This window comes from Hypomesus nipponensis, chromosome 21, assembly GCF_054491055.1.
Source record: "Hypomesus nipponensis isolate SF chromosome 21, ASM5449105v1, whole genome shotgun sequence".
Lineage (NCBI taxonomy): Eukaryota > Metazoa > Chordata > Actinopteri > Osmeriformes > Osmeridae > Hypomesus > Hypomesus nipponensis.
In genome coordinates this window covers 3,865,106-3,879,013 of record NC_140381.1, presented here as the reverse complement: position 1 = coordinate 3,879,013, position 13,908 = coordinate 3,865,106, and the positions used below count along the sequence as shown (strand labels likewise).

The 13,908-nt window shown below is 49.0% G+C and overlaps 3 protein-coding genes across 3 annotated transcripts; 1 reads left to right on the top strand and 2 right to left on the bottom strand.

The window, feature by feature from the left end:
- Positions 1–482: 482 nt before the first annotated feature.
- On the bottom strand, positions 483–4,101 carry yju2b (YJU2 splicing factor homolog B). The gene is made up of 10 exons (XM_084684783.1): positions 4,021–4,101; positions 3,528–3,579; positions 3,368–3,421; positions 3,152–3,234; positions 2,914–2,969; positions 2,688–2,748; positions 2,368–2,510; positions 1,941–2,113; positions 1,479–1,617; positions 483–1,302 (listed from the first exon to the last, which is right to left on the bottom strand). Exons 2-10 carry the CDS (start codon positions 3,528–3,530, stop codon positions 803–805), a joined length of 1,212 nt encoding a protein of 403 aa, XP_084540909.1. The 5' UTR covers positions 3,531–3,579; positions 4,021–4,101; the 3' UTR covers positions 483–802.
- Positions 4,102–9,035: 4,934 nt separating this feature from the next.
- Positions 9,036–10,041, top strand: LOC146237512 (persephin). Its single transcript, XM_084684782.1, has 2 exons — positions 9,036–9,162; positions 9,551–10,041. Exons 1-2 carry the CDS (start codon positions 9,084–9,086, stop codon positions 10,039–10,041), a joined length of 570 nt encoding a protein of 189 aa, XP_084540908.1. The 5' UTR covers positions 9,036–9,083.
- Positions 10,042–10,611: 570 nt separating this feature from the next.
- On the bottom strand, positions 10,612–13,879 carry wdr83 (WD repeat domain containing 83). Its single transcript, XM_084684773.1, has 10 exons — positions 13,726–13,879; positions 13,441–13,557; positions 13,071–13,191; positions 12,771–12,876; positions 12,601–12,649; positions 12,391–12,517; positions 11,810–11,877; positions 11,426–11,534; positions 10,989–11,103; positions 10,612–10,855 (listed from the first exon to the last, which is right to left on the bottom strand). Exons 2-10 carry the CDS (start codon positions 13,541–13,543, stop codon positions 10,691–10,693), a joined length of 963 nt encoding a protein of 320 aa, XP_084540899.1. The 5' UTR covers positions 13,544–13,557; positions 13,726–13,879; the 3' UTR covers positions 10,612–10,690.
- Between the last annotated feature and the right edge of the window lie 29 nt (positions 13,880–13,908).

Here is a 13,908-nt window from a genome sequence, read left to right as displayed (position 1 = left end):
TCTCCACCTCACTTCTCCGCCCCTCCCCTCGCCCCCCACCCCTCCTCTCCTTCCCACTCCTCCCTCCACAACCCTTCCCTCCTCTCTACTCACTTTCCCCCTCCCTCCATACCCCTCCTCTCCTCCTCCTCACTTCCCATTCTCCCCTCCCTCCACGCCCCCTCTCTTTCTCACTGCTCCCTCCTTCCCCTCCTCTCCTCCTCCTCACTTCCCATTCTCCCCTCCCTCCACGCCCCCTCTCCTTCTCACTGCTCCCTCCTTCCCCTCCTCTCCTCCTCCTCACTTCCCATTCTCCCCTCCCTCCACGCCCCCTCTCCTTCTCACTGCTCCCTCCTTCCCCTCCTCTCCTCCTCCTCACTTCCCATTCTCCCCTCCCTCCACGCCCCCTCTCCTTCTCACTGCTCCCTCCTTCCCCTCCTCTCTCCTCCCCTCCTCGTGGGGGACAAGGAACATGGTTGAAAAAGAACACACCACAGAATGGCTCAAAGTGGCAGTGCTTTATTTTACAAAGGAGATCACGGCAGCTCTGCGTACCAGAGACTGTCTCCTGTCTTCCATACAGTCCACGCAGAACCAGGGTGACAGAAACAACATGTCGATAACGATGGACACTTTCAGAACACGGCTCTATCACACAATTTAAATATACAAACTCGATAAAAGAAAGAAAAAAAACTTGTGCCCGGGACAATTTGAAGACGAAGAGAAGCGGATAATTCTTTTGTAAACAACAGAGTGAATGGGGCCATGGTCAAATTTATGTACACAGGTCAATAGTCCAGCCCAAGTTAATCCATTACTTTCACTGTCCGGGATCTGACTCTGAGTCGCTGTAATCAGCCACCAGAGACTTCAGACCTGCCAGACTACAGGCCTGCTCCACCACAGTCCCACAATCCTCTCCTTTCAACGACACAGCTCCATCCTCTTCCTCTGTGGTTTCCTCTCTCCCCGCCGGCCTCAGTCCTCCGTTTACCTCCGCAATGTCTAGTTCCCTTGGTGCGACGCCCAAGTCCTTCCCCCGCTCCGCCCCACTCTCCCTGCTCTGGGTTCCCGGGTCTGATTTCCTCCGTGTGACGGTGGCGCGGGGCCGGGACCAGGCCCCCTCCGTGCGTCTGCGGATCAGACTGGAGGACGTGGCGGGCGAGGGGCCCAAGGCCTTGGCCACGGCCGCTCCTTTGCCCTGCAGCCCCAGCTTGTGGAGCAGGCTGCCTGCGGCGCCCCCCTGGGGCAGGGAGGGAGAGCCGAACCAGGAGCGTGTGGAGATCTCCTTCCGTTTGATGTGCTGCCTGTCGTCGTAGGCTGCAGGGGGGAATTGAGGACGGAGGGGAGGGTGTAGAGGAGGAGGGAAAACACAAGAAATAACAGGTTCCTGTCAGAGAAATTCGGCGCTTGCAAATACTGTCAAATACTTGGGAGGCACTTGATTGACCTAACTGTGTGTGTGTGTGTGTGTGTGTGTGTGTGTGTGTACTAACAGTCAGGGGCTGTGTAGGTTAGCAGCGCTGCCAGCTTCTTGTCCTCCTCCTTCTCAGGAACCAGAGGGATGGACAGATTCATCCTCTTCCTCACGGCGTTGTCCTTCTCCTCCTCATCGGCCATCACTCTCTTCTCCGTCTGCACAGGGGGAAAGACCAACAAACCGTGTGTGTGATACACACTTCTAGCTTCGCCTCACTGTTGGGGCTCGTTCCTATGGAAACCCACACCTCTTTTTTTCCTGAAGAAAGGCTCAAAAAACAGATCTTTTTATAGGATCAAGTTTACCACGTCAATATAACAGGAGCTTGTAACTAACAGAAGGGCTAATTCAGTGGCAGTCGTGTGCCGTCTGGTGATAGATATTGTTTTAAAGATATCAACGGACCTATATCGGAATTTGGCATGTTGCTCAAAGCCCAAGCACGCCTGGAAATGTCTTTCAGGGGCCGTGCAGTTACCCTGAACTTCCTGCGGAGGGTGCTGTTGAGCTGGAAGTCGTCCCTCCAGCCCTCCTGGTGCTCCTGGATCTGAGAGAGGGAGGGCAGGGCGGCTCGCAGCTTCTCCTTGTCCTTGCCTCCGTGATCCAGCTTGAACATGGGGTCTGTCTCCAGCTTCTCCTTGTCTGTGCGCTCTGGGACAGAGGGAGAAGAGGGGTTACCACACACACACAGGGACAGAGGGAGAAGCGGCATTAACACACACACACACAGGGACAGAGGGAGAAGCGGCATTTACACACACACACACACACACACACAGGGACAGAGGGAGGAGCAGCATTAACACACACACACACAGGGACAGAGGGAGAAGGGTGGAGGAAGAACGAGATGAAGAAGGAGGGAGGGAGGGAGGGAGGGATAGGGTTGTGGGCTCGTGGTGCACCTGTGGTGAGGATCTGCTCGTTGTCGGCCATGTCCCAGCGCTCCTCCTTCCTCCTGGCCCCGCTGATGATCAGGTAGTCACAGGTGGCCGGGTCTGTCTGCATCTCAATGTAGTTCACACACAGATGACACTTCATCCTGAACCTGAACACACACACACACACTATGTTAGGGATCGGGACATTGTTTAGAGACTAATCTGGCCCATTCTTCAAAAAGACACATTCTATAGGTATAGATATTACAAGGCAGTAGAGAAAAAAATCTTGCATTGATGGAGAGCTGTCACTCGGATACACACACACACACAGACACACAAACCTGTAGATGGGCGTGGTGTAGTAGTTGCCCATTTTCTTTTTTTCTGCATTGTAGCGCACCCCTAAAGGAAGACACGCACCACAGGAATGGACATGTGATTCACACGTGGGTCAGGGTTAGTCAGTGGCACCCAGAGCACTGGATAAGAGCGTCTGCTAAATGACTAAATGCAAGACCAAACATCAACAGTGGATCTGGGGAACATTGGTTAGGTGCCTGGACTCACCCATGCCTATGTGATTCCCACAGCCATCACACCAGATGTTATAGGGCATTTCAAACCTGAAAGCACACGAGGAACCAGGGTCAGGTACTGGTTCTGCCGAGGGATGCGTTTGTGTGTGTGTACGTGTTGGAGAGAGAGATGTGGTGTGTGAGTGTGTGTGTGTGTGTGTGTGTGGAGGGGGGGGACTGAGAGTGAGAGAAAGAGAGAGAGACTACTACATTGAAAGAGCGCATGTTACCGGATGACAAGGATCCCCTGTGACAGTTTCTTGGCTCTCTCCCTGAGAGGGTGGGTATTGTGGTAGCCATTAAGGGAGCCATGCTAGAGACGGAGGACACACGTAGGAGAGAGCACAGGAGAGGAGAGAGAATGAGCGAAAAGCGTTCCACAGGTCATCAAAATACACAATCATCACCAGACCAGACCACAGATTGGTGTGTGTGTCCATACTTACCTTAGCAGGGTCAAAGTCGGGAGGATAGTACTTGTTCACTCCTTTCCTCTCACCCTGTGAAAGAGGATAGAGTTACGCGCACACTTACAGACTGCTCTCTAGCATGTTTTAGGTGATTTTCTTGTGTGTTAAGACAGATTCGAATGCATTGTGGACTCACCATGTTGTCGTCTAGGTCTTACACGACTAGAAATGAAAGGGTGTTCTTTAATCTAGAAAAGGAACATACGAGTTTAGACTAGCAGTTAGCTCTCTGCTAATTGCTAGGTTGTACAGACAGCTAGCTGACTATTTCGTGGCGTGAACGTATTTTCTTGCGTGTCACTTAGCTCTATAAGAATACGAGTTAAATTACTGGTTTTGTTTTGATGCTGACATTAGCGTATTGTTTTGCGTTGCCGTTGGACAGCTGGAAGCAATGACCAAGTATCGACGAGTAGTACTATCTAACACTAGCTGGTTAGCAAGCATTGAGTAATAGTAGCACTACTAGCTAGCTAGCTATCCAGCAAAGAAAGGATGGCTATCCGTGTTAGCGATTTAAATAACATGCATCGATCATATATAAACATTATTATGTGGGGCTAAACTACGACAAATACAGACTTAATTCGCAACATTTCAATTTACAGTTCCTAAACTGCTTGACTTACAGGTGAGCAGCAAGCTATGATCAAACGGAAGAACAACACACGTACTGGAAACGTCACATCCGCATTTTACGTTTGAGGTCAAAACAGAGAAGAAAAAAAATATCCCCTTGTTGACAACTTTGAAATACTATTGATTTAATAATTTACTTTTATGGTTTACAAAGTATGTAGTTACAGTGGACATTAAGAAGGGTCTTGCTATTCCATGCCATTAAAGTTAACGCTAAGTCACCTTTCACCTCCAACCGATTCCGAAGCTTGTTGTGATGGAAACCAAACCAACGATCAGAACGAACACAGTACCTACTTAGCCTACCAAGTCCAACATACTGACAGTGCTCCGTCTGAAACCCAACATAACTCAATCAGAATACACACATAACACAAACATACACCTGACAATGTGTGTGTGTTGGGGGGTAAAGTATGTGGGCAAAAATAGAGTTTCCAGGCAGCTGATGAATCCGTTGCCAGAGCAATGTGAGGGATACCCACTGCAGTGTTTCCCTGCATCTGGGCTGAATTGCATCTGAGACCAAGCTCGCTATGGCCTGGTTAAAAGTCCTCCATCTTGGAAACTGGAAAGACAGGGGCAGTGGAATGCAGACCACAACAAGGTTCTGAACTTCCTGTTCAAATTTAGGATTTATGGGTTGGTTTTAAAACATACCGAACCACATGAAAGCATTTGTCATTCTTATTTCCAATGTGGAAAGTATTTTTCTGGAATCAAGTATGGGAGGATGAGAGAAGAAATGGATGCACACCCAGTGATTGAGGGGAGGAATTAAATGGGGAATGGGACAGAGATGGATAGAGGGATGGAATAGTGAAAAAATTGATTTAATGATGGGGGTGCAGCCCTATCAAGAAAGTGAAGGTCCAAACTAGCGGGATGGAGAAAGCAATGGATGGTATATGGAGAGGGATGGATGGATGGATGGATGGATGGATGGATGGAAGGGTAGAAAGGAGGAGGATGACAGGGGGAGATGTTATTTCTGATCAGGCCTCTCTTCAGGAGCCCGACAGGTTTGATGAGGTGAGCGATCGAGGGATGGATAGATGGGAAGAGAGAGATATGTGGGCAGGTAGCTTGTCTGATGTGGAGATTTAAGGTGTAAACAGGAGCTATTGCAAGTTTTACATTCCATGACTTAATCCTTCTAGAATGCTTCCCATTACAGGAACGATGCACTCCCGACATTCCTGCCCTGCTCAGACGAACCCTATATGGACTGGCCCAGAGGCTGGTTCCTCACGGAATGCACAGCGCGGCCCTTGTGGAATTAGAATACAAAGAACCCGAAGCAACACAATTGAATTGGAACTCAATGTCATTCTAATCCTACAACTGGCAGACAAATTGTCCAACAAACAGTCAGAGTCTCTCAGAGTCCGTGGCTTCAGAAGTTACTAGTCTTGCATGTGTCACCGCCCCAGGGTGAAGTCCTTTCCAACTCTCATATATGACTCCTCAATAGGTATCCCAGCAGGATGGGTGTAGCTTTGTGGTTGAGTATGTAGCTGCAGAATCATAGGCCGCAGGATCAGATCTGCATCTTACGCCGCTTTGGAGCGCTGCTAAATGAATACACTGCGTTGCATGAATCTGTGACAGACCACTCAGAACTGGGATTAGGGAGAGAGAGAGAGAGAGAGAGAGAGGAGATCTCCTAGGTGGGATCTCCTTTCTTTCCCTCTCTCTCTCTCTCTCTCTCTCTCTCTCTCTCTCTCTCTCTCTCTCTCTCTCTCTCTCTCTCTCTCTCTCTCTCTCTCTCTCTCTCTCTCGAACCTCCAGTAAATGAGACCATCATCCCTGTTAGCACCTCTCCCCACTCCTCAAGGGCATCCCTCGCTCTTTGGGGTTTCATGAACTAACGGATGATCAATCCATCCGATTCAGTTTCCAAAGAGATCAATACAGCCCTAGAGCTGCGGGGGATCTATTGACGGAATCCAGTCGGTTCATTGATCAACACCTTCAAAGTCGGCGTATAGATCCACATTATGCAGATGAGTGGGTTTCTGCCTTCTCGGTACCCATCTCAGACCCGCTTGTTTTTACATCCTGTCCAGGCTACTGTTAGCCTCCCCGGGGGTCGTTGCCCTGGTGAAACCTCCCCCTTGAGGGCGCAGACAGGCCCACTGTTTGGAGGTGTAAAGATAGTTTCCTGCCAAACCTCCACATTACACGTGTTCTCTGCTTCTAGCAGTCTCTCCTCTCATCTACCATACGTCCCCTCGGCCATTTCAACACCCCACTTCACCCCCCCCCCACACTTCACCCCCCCCCCCCCATTTCATCATAAATGTATATACATTCATCTGGAAAATCCATCAACTTGAGGTATGATGAGGCATGTCTGACAGTGTCTTAAGTCCTACATCTGGAAGCCGCATACGCAGGAATGTATGGGTTCTGGGGGGGGGGGGGTGGGGGAGGGATGGGGAGAGGGTTTAGCTCTGTGGTGGAGCGCATCAAGGCAGTTCAACAGGCAGGAAGGTTCGAATCCTTCTTTGTAAATTGCGTTGGATGAAAGCGTCTGCTAAATAAAGACGTTATATAGTCTGGATCGATCTCCGTGTGTTTGTTTGTCCGTCACACGGTAATGTTGCCTTTGACCGCTTTTGGCGGTCTGGTTTCTGACTGACCTATGGGGGGAACGAAATCACTGGTTGGGGACATGTTTACTTGTTATTAATATACTTATTTGACTTCCACACCATCTACAGCTCCGATACAGAGCAGGAAACACCGTATCCAGGAAACCACAGGCCTGCAGTATTTTGACGTGAATCGCCCAAGACAAGCCAGCCATCCGGAAGACAATTCTATAGCCGTCAACGATTTTGTCACACGCCTACGTGGAGGTGTGCCACTCAAACAGGGAACTGATGTGCTGGTTGCGGGCATTTTTAGACATTTTGACATCAAAACAAGACGAAGTGTACAGTTTTTACCTATCTTTCTTTCTGTTGGTCATGCATAACAATTAAGACTGTCTGAAGCCATATCTTGTTCTTCTCAAGTGAAGCTGTTATCCGAGACCTTGGATAGGAAAGTGCCATCTCTTTCTTTCTCATGACAACATGCCGATCTGCTATTTGCCTGTTTTATCTTTTCTTCTATTTATGACATCGCCATTAGACTCCTTTCATTCCGACCCACCTGAGACTTCCAAATTCCAGAACGCTTCTTCAAATGAAAATTCCTGTGGGCTTGCAGTATCTACACTGTATTCCTCCTCCATATCCTCCCCTCCTCTCCCACCTCACCCCTCTCTCTCTCCATCTCTCTCTCTGTCTCTCTCTCTCTCCGGGAGGTGGAAGGAATGTGTCAGGCCCTTTGCCCTCTCACGCTCCCCTTGTCCCGGTGGATTTAACGGGAGATGAATCGGTGTTTCCGTGCGCTCGGCGAGCCCCTTCCCGTCTCTTCCTCGTCAGGAACGCAGAAGGCTCTCCTGGAGAGGGCCGAGTCAAACGGCGGTCACCTTCCCATGATGCATCACTCTCCAGCACAGTCACGACAGGGGCCACTCATCCCGGCGTGACATGCGTGGCCTCGGTGTCAGTTGAAACGTGCATTCAGATCATGTAAATCACCGTCTAGACACAGCTTCCCTCCTCTTTGACTATCCAGGCTGACTTCGCCTCCTGCAAATGTATCCAAGTTTGGCAGTACACTCTGACCCAGACAAGGTCCTGGGATCCCAAGGAACAAGTGGAGGTCTCTAGACAGGCCCTGCCACCCAGGAGGATTGTGAGGGGAAACATTTCTAGCTCATCCCTATATCCATTTTATGGTCTGACAGGACCACGGTCTGTCAGGCTTCTGGCCTTTGTCTACATTTCCATCAAGGTTTTTCCTTCTTCAAGATATCAAGTAGATTCTGATCAGGAGCAGGTCAGTTCCTCGCTGCATGGTACCTGTACTAGCGATATCTAGCTGTACACAAACCACTGATCTGGGTCCCAATGGAAATACATGATGCTTTAAAGGTGAGCTTGTAAATAAACAGAATGTCTGTTGGAGTGGTTTGAACCCGTCTATTTCTTTCTGTCAGCCTGTCTGTGTGTCTGTCCCTCCTTCCCTCTGTCTGTCTGTCTGTCCGACTTTGACGTGTCGATGGCGCACTTTTCCAAAAATAAATAACAAGGCATTGCCGAAGGCCTTTTAGCGATCCCTACCCAAATAAGCTCATGCGCGCGTCCGGGTGTTTGAGTGTATGACATTGCGCCGGGATGACTTCAGAAGCCACTCCTTCCTCCCCTCTTTCCCTGCCTGCTATAGCAGTTGGCGGTTGCATAAGCATAACCTGTCAACCACACATTTCTGATCAAATCCCTCAATTTATGAGATTTAAGACCAGTCGCTAGCCGCGGAATGTCCATTAAAATAGCTTCTGTCATGTACCTTCTACTTTTAATTACGACCTTACCCGTCTGTTTTTCCATTTAACCCTTTCCGTACCTCATCCGTCCATCTCTCTTCCCCTTCTCTCTCTCTCCCTCTTTCATTCTTTCTTTCTCTCCCGAGGTCATCGTCCTTGACCCACCTGTGTGCGTCCCACAGCAGTATTTGTACCCACCATGTCCTCCGTCCTCGTGTGCTTTTGTTTACCTAAGCTAGCTCTGGTTCACCTCAGTTCCAGCCCTCCATCACGGAGGGGGAAGTCCAGTCTTTTTCCTTCTCCTCTACCCCCCCCCCCCTTTCCCCAGGCCTTCATATCCATCCATCGGAAAACAGCTGGGATGCTCCAGACAAGGGATTTATTTACCTGTTTGAATAATCCTAACATGGCTCTTTTCAGGTCGAATATCCATCCATCCCTGTTCTCCAGGTGAGCTGGAGCGGGTTAGTCCCCTTCTCCTCCCCCCTTTGATTCATCCTCGCCCCCATCCCTGTCCCTCCCCCCCCTCCCCCGTTCTGAAAGGTATATATGAGAGGTTGTGACTCCTCTGTCTCGACATCACTCGTTTGCACTCGTCTTTCACTCTTGCGACGTGGTTGTTCTTCCAACGGAGGCGGACAGAGAGACGGAGAGCTCGAGGAAGAGAAGATGAGGTTCCTGTTGAAGCTGGTGGTGTTGCTGTTCTGCGTGCAGAGGGGAGACGGACGCGAGCTGAGGTCACTTCTTGGTAAGGCTGACCTTTGACCTTTTGGACAGTGAGGCAGAGTTGGGGCATCTCGACCGGTGTGAGGAATTTTGAGGCTGTGTGTGTGTGTGTGGTGGGCATTTTTTATGGATCCCTCGAAATGTGGGGTTGTAACACACGATGCTTGTAAAACGTTGAAAGCCTTACCGGTTGCTGGATATCTGTCATTATTTCGCATGATATGCTTCGCCTTGTTCATTTGACTGTATTTTAATCCAAGGATTTAAAAAATCTCTGGAGATTTCTAAGGGTCTGTTATTTGACCAAGAAACCTGACAGAAAGTTCACTTTCCATTTGACAGAAATGTGCCAGCAACATAACGTTAACCCTTCACTTAATCATTCTTTCTCATTCTCTCTTATCTTTCAGAGCAGAGAAGTGACACAGGTTCTCCAGAAGAGGAGAGCAGAAGTGGAGAGACCAGGGAGGACGACAACCCCTCCCCCCAGCGGAGAAGCTCCGTCGATGGGGAGCCTCGGTCCTCTCTCCACCTCCTCTCCGACTCCTCCATCCAGACCCCCGGCCTCCTCTCCCGCTCCCGGCGCGGCGCCTCCACACACTGCGGCCTGCGCACTCTCCTCCTGCAGGTCCGAGACCTTGGCCTGGGCTACGACTCGGACGAGACCGTCCTCTTCAAGTACTGCAGCGGCTCGTGTCCCCACGCGCGCTCCAACCACGACCTGACCCTCACCCACCTGCTCCTCCAGGGGGCACTGCCGCCCCCTCCCATGGGGGAGCTGTGGCACAGCACCCCCTGCTGCCGGCCCACCCACCATGAAGACCTGGCCTTCCTGGACAATAGCCATCGCTGGCACAAGGTGGAGAAGCTGCTGGCTGCAGACTGCAGCTGCGTGGGCTAGGGGAGGGTCCGTGTGGGAAAGGGGGAGGGGCCGCACAAGGAAGGGGAGGGGCTGGCAGGTGGAGGAGGAGGGTGAAGGGTGTGCTGTGTGGGTGTTTTCGGTGTCATCTACAACCTTTTATAGGTGCTGTAGGTTTTTCGCTTGTGAGGCTCAGATGATATTGCTGGAACAGACAAACTGTATATGAGCTGTCATGTGCTGCAGTTTTAGGCCCATTTCTGCAAGGGGGCAAGTGTTCACACACTTGTTTCAGAAGCTAACGTTCAAGAGTGAAAGACTAAGCTGTTTCAGTGCCTTTTTTGGTCATGACAAGAATGGATATTTAGAATGTCCTTTGCTGTGTGGCTGCACTCTATGGTGCCCAAAGCAGTTTTGTTGAGTTAAGTTAGTCCTCAACAAACCAAACGATATTTATGTACAATAAATTATTTATTTATTTGATATCCTTTCTATTTGATGCTGATTAACTTATTTTGTGTTCTTCTGTACAATATGTAAATAAAGAACAACTTCACACTTCAATTGTTATCCTATTGTAAATGGGGGGATAAAGATTGACAATACACCAGGTTATTACAAAATGTTTAATAAATGTTTACTACAAAAATATGTACAGGAAAAACAACTAAACAAGCGTCACATTTTGTCCCTACGTTGCCACGACAACCTCCTCCTCCTCCTTCACTTCTTCGGGCTCCGCCCCCCACACCTGCACACGGCCCTCCATGGCCGTGAGGAGGCGGGTCTCTGAGGGATGGAAGGACAGCGATTGGACGACAGCCTTCCCGACAGGAAGTTTCAGTGTCAGGGAACCCTGAGAGAAAGAAGCAGGCGATAGAACGCAAAAACTTCAAACCACTCCAGTTTCACAACCTTTTCACACACGTCACCGCCGGTAACCAATTAAGCAACCCAATCAGCCAGCCAATCAGGCTGGGACGGCTCACCTCCACCAGGTCCCAGCAGTAGACGTGTCCGTCCTCAGAACAGCTGAGAACGTGAGTGTCCTTACTGGAGAGACAGCAGTCCAACTTGTAGCCCTTCATCTTGTGGCCTGAGTACCTGGAGCACAAAAAACACTCGTCAACAACAACAACGACAACAAATGCAATATGATTATTATTCACTTCCAAACTCAGCTCAACATGGCCAAACACCAAGAGCACTAAGGTGAGACTAGAGCTGGGTAAAGCAGGGAAGATTGAATATTGAGCGTAACCCTGTTAAGTTAAAGTGACCCTGCCTGTTTAATTGACACAACCCAACGTGAGCCTTTCCCTTTCATCGACATGACCTTCTGCAGAACCGTTAAGGTCTTTGTGTATATCAATGTGCCTGTGTGTGTGTGTGTGTATGTGTGTGTGTGTGTGTGTTCAGTACTCACTCTCCAAGCATCTCCCCAGTGCTCTTGTCCAGCAGTCGTACGGTGGAGTCCAAACTGGAGGTCAGGGTGCACTGGCCGTCCTGGCTGAAACACACACACGTGATGGGGCCTGAAACACACACATACACATACACACACACACACACATACACACACACACACATACACACGCACACACACATACACACACATACACACACACACATCAATATAGAAGCATCATCTACTCAAATCCATAGGTACTCATGCCTATCAATATTTATCTGTCTTGATATTTAAAAAAAAAAAACATTGTTTTACAAGTCAGGAGTTACTGCATCCAATGTCAAACAGGAGTCTGATATTGGTACCAAGAGGAACAGTGTAAGGGAGGAAGGTACTGACTGTTGATGAAGTCCACATGCAGCTGTCCCATTCTCAGGTCATAGCGCCTCAGTCTACCATCCACAGACCTGGGGGAGAACACAGATTTACATGAGTGTATTCAGAATACATGCTCTAATGCCATACTTTTACCATTGTTTTTGATATACGTTTACCTACTTCACCTACATGCACCTCATTGTCTAACTCGAGATAAAAATGTCTGCTAAATGTCTGAATGGGACATTACTACCCACGTTAAGGTACCAGTCTGGTTCTGTGTTCCTGACTGAGTAAAGACAAGAGTTTCCGATGTGGCATTCCAGGGCTCTAAAGCTGCAGAGCTGTGTTCTGGTGCAGTGTTCTAGAACCGTGTTCTGGTGCAGTGTTCTAGAACCTTGTCCTAACGGCGTGTTCTAGAACCGTGTTCTGGTGCAGTGTTCTGGAACCGTGTTCCAACGCTGTGTTCTAGAACCGTGTTCTGGTGCAGTGTTCTAGAACCGTGTTCCAATGCCGTGTTCTAGAACTGTGTTCTGGTGCCGTGTTCTAGAACCGTGTTCTGGTGCAGTGTTCTAGAACCGTGTGGTGGTCGCCCTACTGACCCGGTGAGCAGCTCGTGCTCTGCCACCTTCAGGTTGCTGATGCCGTCCCTGGCCTCGTCCAGAATCTGAATCGGCTCAAACCTCCTGGACCGGGTGTCCCAGCAGCGCACCGTGCCATCGATGGAGCCTACAGACACACACACATCTTGTTACCTAGTCTAGGTAGTACTTTCTCCTTTGTCAAACTAGTTGGGAAAGGTGGACACTCACCAGATAGGATAACAGTGGCTTCTTCATTGAACTGCACACAGTTTACTTTCTGCAAAACAGAGACGACACGTTCAAACACTCGTTACAAACATCAAACTCTTTTTTTTCTTTTCTCTCCTCCTCGTTCTCTTCCTTTGTGTCCCGCCCCGTGATTGGCTGTTGTCTCTCACCCCTGCGTGACCGCGGAGCTTGCGTGTGACCTGTCCTGTCGCCACGTCCCACAGGATCACCGTCTTGTCCGAACTGCAGGAGCACAGCAGGCTGTTGTCGTAGGAACTGAGGAACCGACAAAAAACAACATGAATAATCAAAGGAGTAAACAGTCACGATCAATAATATATTGGTAGAATAAGCACTTCTAAACCTTGAATTTCAATTGTACTTTCTACATTCACTACATGTTGCTTTGGATAAAAAACATCTGTAAAAATAATTAAATGTAATGTAACATTTACAAAAAAATACAGTACCCATCAGCATCTAAGACCTCGTATCCATGGCCACTGTAGGTCTTCAACAAAGTTCCCCTGCTGACACTCCACAGCTTGAGAGACTTGTCACTGCCACAGGACAGCAGGTAGTTCCCATCCGCTGTGAGACGGTGGGATGGACAGAGAGAGAGAGAGAAAGATAGAGACGATGGAATAAAGAGAGAGGTGGGGGGGGGGGGGGGCAGAAGAGAGGGCCCAGTGAGAAAGTTAGAGAATCTATAAATTTATCTGTTTGCCAAGTCGCTTCTGAGGATGTTCAAGAAACCCACAAAAAATGGAAAAACATGCTGCTACCAGTCTCTCTTTGTTTCATTCTCTCCCTCCACCCCCCTTTCTCTGTCACTCTCACCGTTAAAGCGAACAGCTCTGATAGCGCCTTGGTTGCAGTCTATGGTTCTGAGAAGGTGTTGGGGGAGCTGAGGGATCTGGGGTTTAGGCTGGGGGAACGCCATCGCAAGTCCTGGCTCTGAATAAATAAAAATGAAGAAGACCACATTTCAGATTCACTTTTGTATGTGGTCTGTGTGCACACGTTTATTTCCAATTCTACGTGTTGGTCCTGCTAGAACATCACTTAACGTTAGCTTCAGTTTGAGAACCATACATAATCTTATGAAACATTAGAATAACTTACTATCAATACTCTCAGAATACTTTATTTTGATCTTCGACACAACATAATTGGTCAAAGTTGTTAGGAAAATCTATTGTAAGAAATGTTCACTTCGTTCCGTCTTTTTTGTGTGTGTGTATTTCCGCTAGCAGGACACGCAATGCATGATGGGCTGTCAATATACTTCCAAAGTAAAAGTTCTAA

Excerpts from the sequence above, each read along its gene's own strand:
- yju2b (XM_084684783.1), bottom strand. Across the intron at positions 3,235-3,367 it reads CCGACTTTGACCCTGCTAAG|CATGGCTCCCTTAATGGCTA; the intron begins GTAAGTATGGAC and ends CTCCGTCTCTAG. Across the intron at positions 1,303-1,478 it reads AACCTACACAGCCCCTGACT|CCTACGACGACAGGCAGCAC; the intron begins GTTAGTACACAC and ends TCCCCCCTGCAG.
- wdr83 (XM_084684773.1), bottom strand. The coding sequence starts at position 13,543 with ATGGCGTTCCCCCAGCCTAAACCCCAGATCCCTCAGCTCCCCCAACAC. Across the intron at positions 12,650-12,770 it reads AGCTCCGCGGTCACGCAGGG|AAAGTAAACTGTGTGCAGTT; the intron begins GTGAGAGACAAC and ends TCTGTTTTGCAG. Across the intron at positions 10,856-10,988 it reads ACTGCTGGGACCTGGTGGAG|GGTTCCCTGACACTGAAACT; the intron begins GTGAGCCGTCCC and ends TCTTTCTCTCAG.
- LOC146237512 (XM_084684782.1), top strand. The coding sequence starts at position 9,084 with ATGAGGTTCCTGTTGAAGCTGGTGGTGTTGCTGTTCTGCGTGCAGAGG. Across the intron at positions 9,163-9,550 it reads CGAGCTGAGGTCACTTCTTG|AGCAGAGAAGTGACACAGGT; the intron begins GTAAGGCTGACC and ends CTTATCTTTCAG.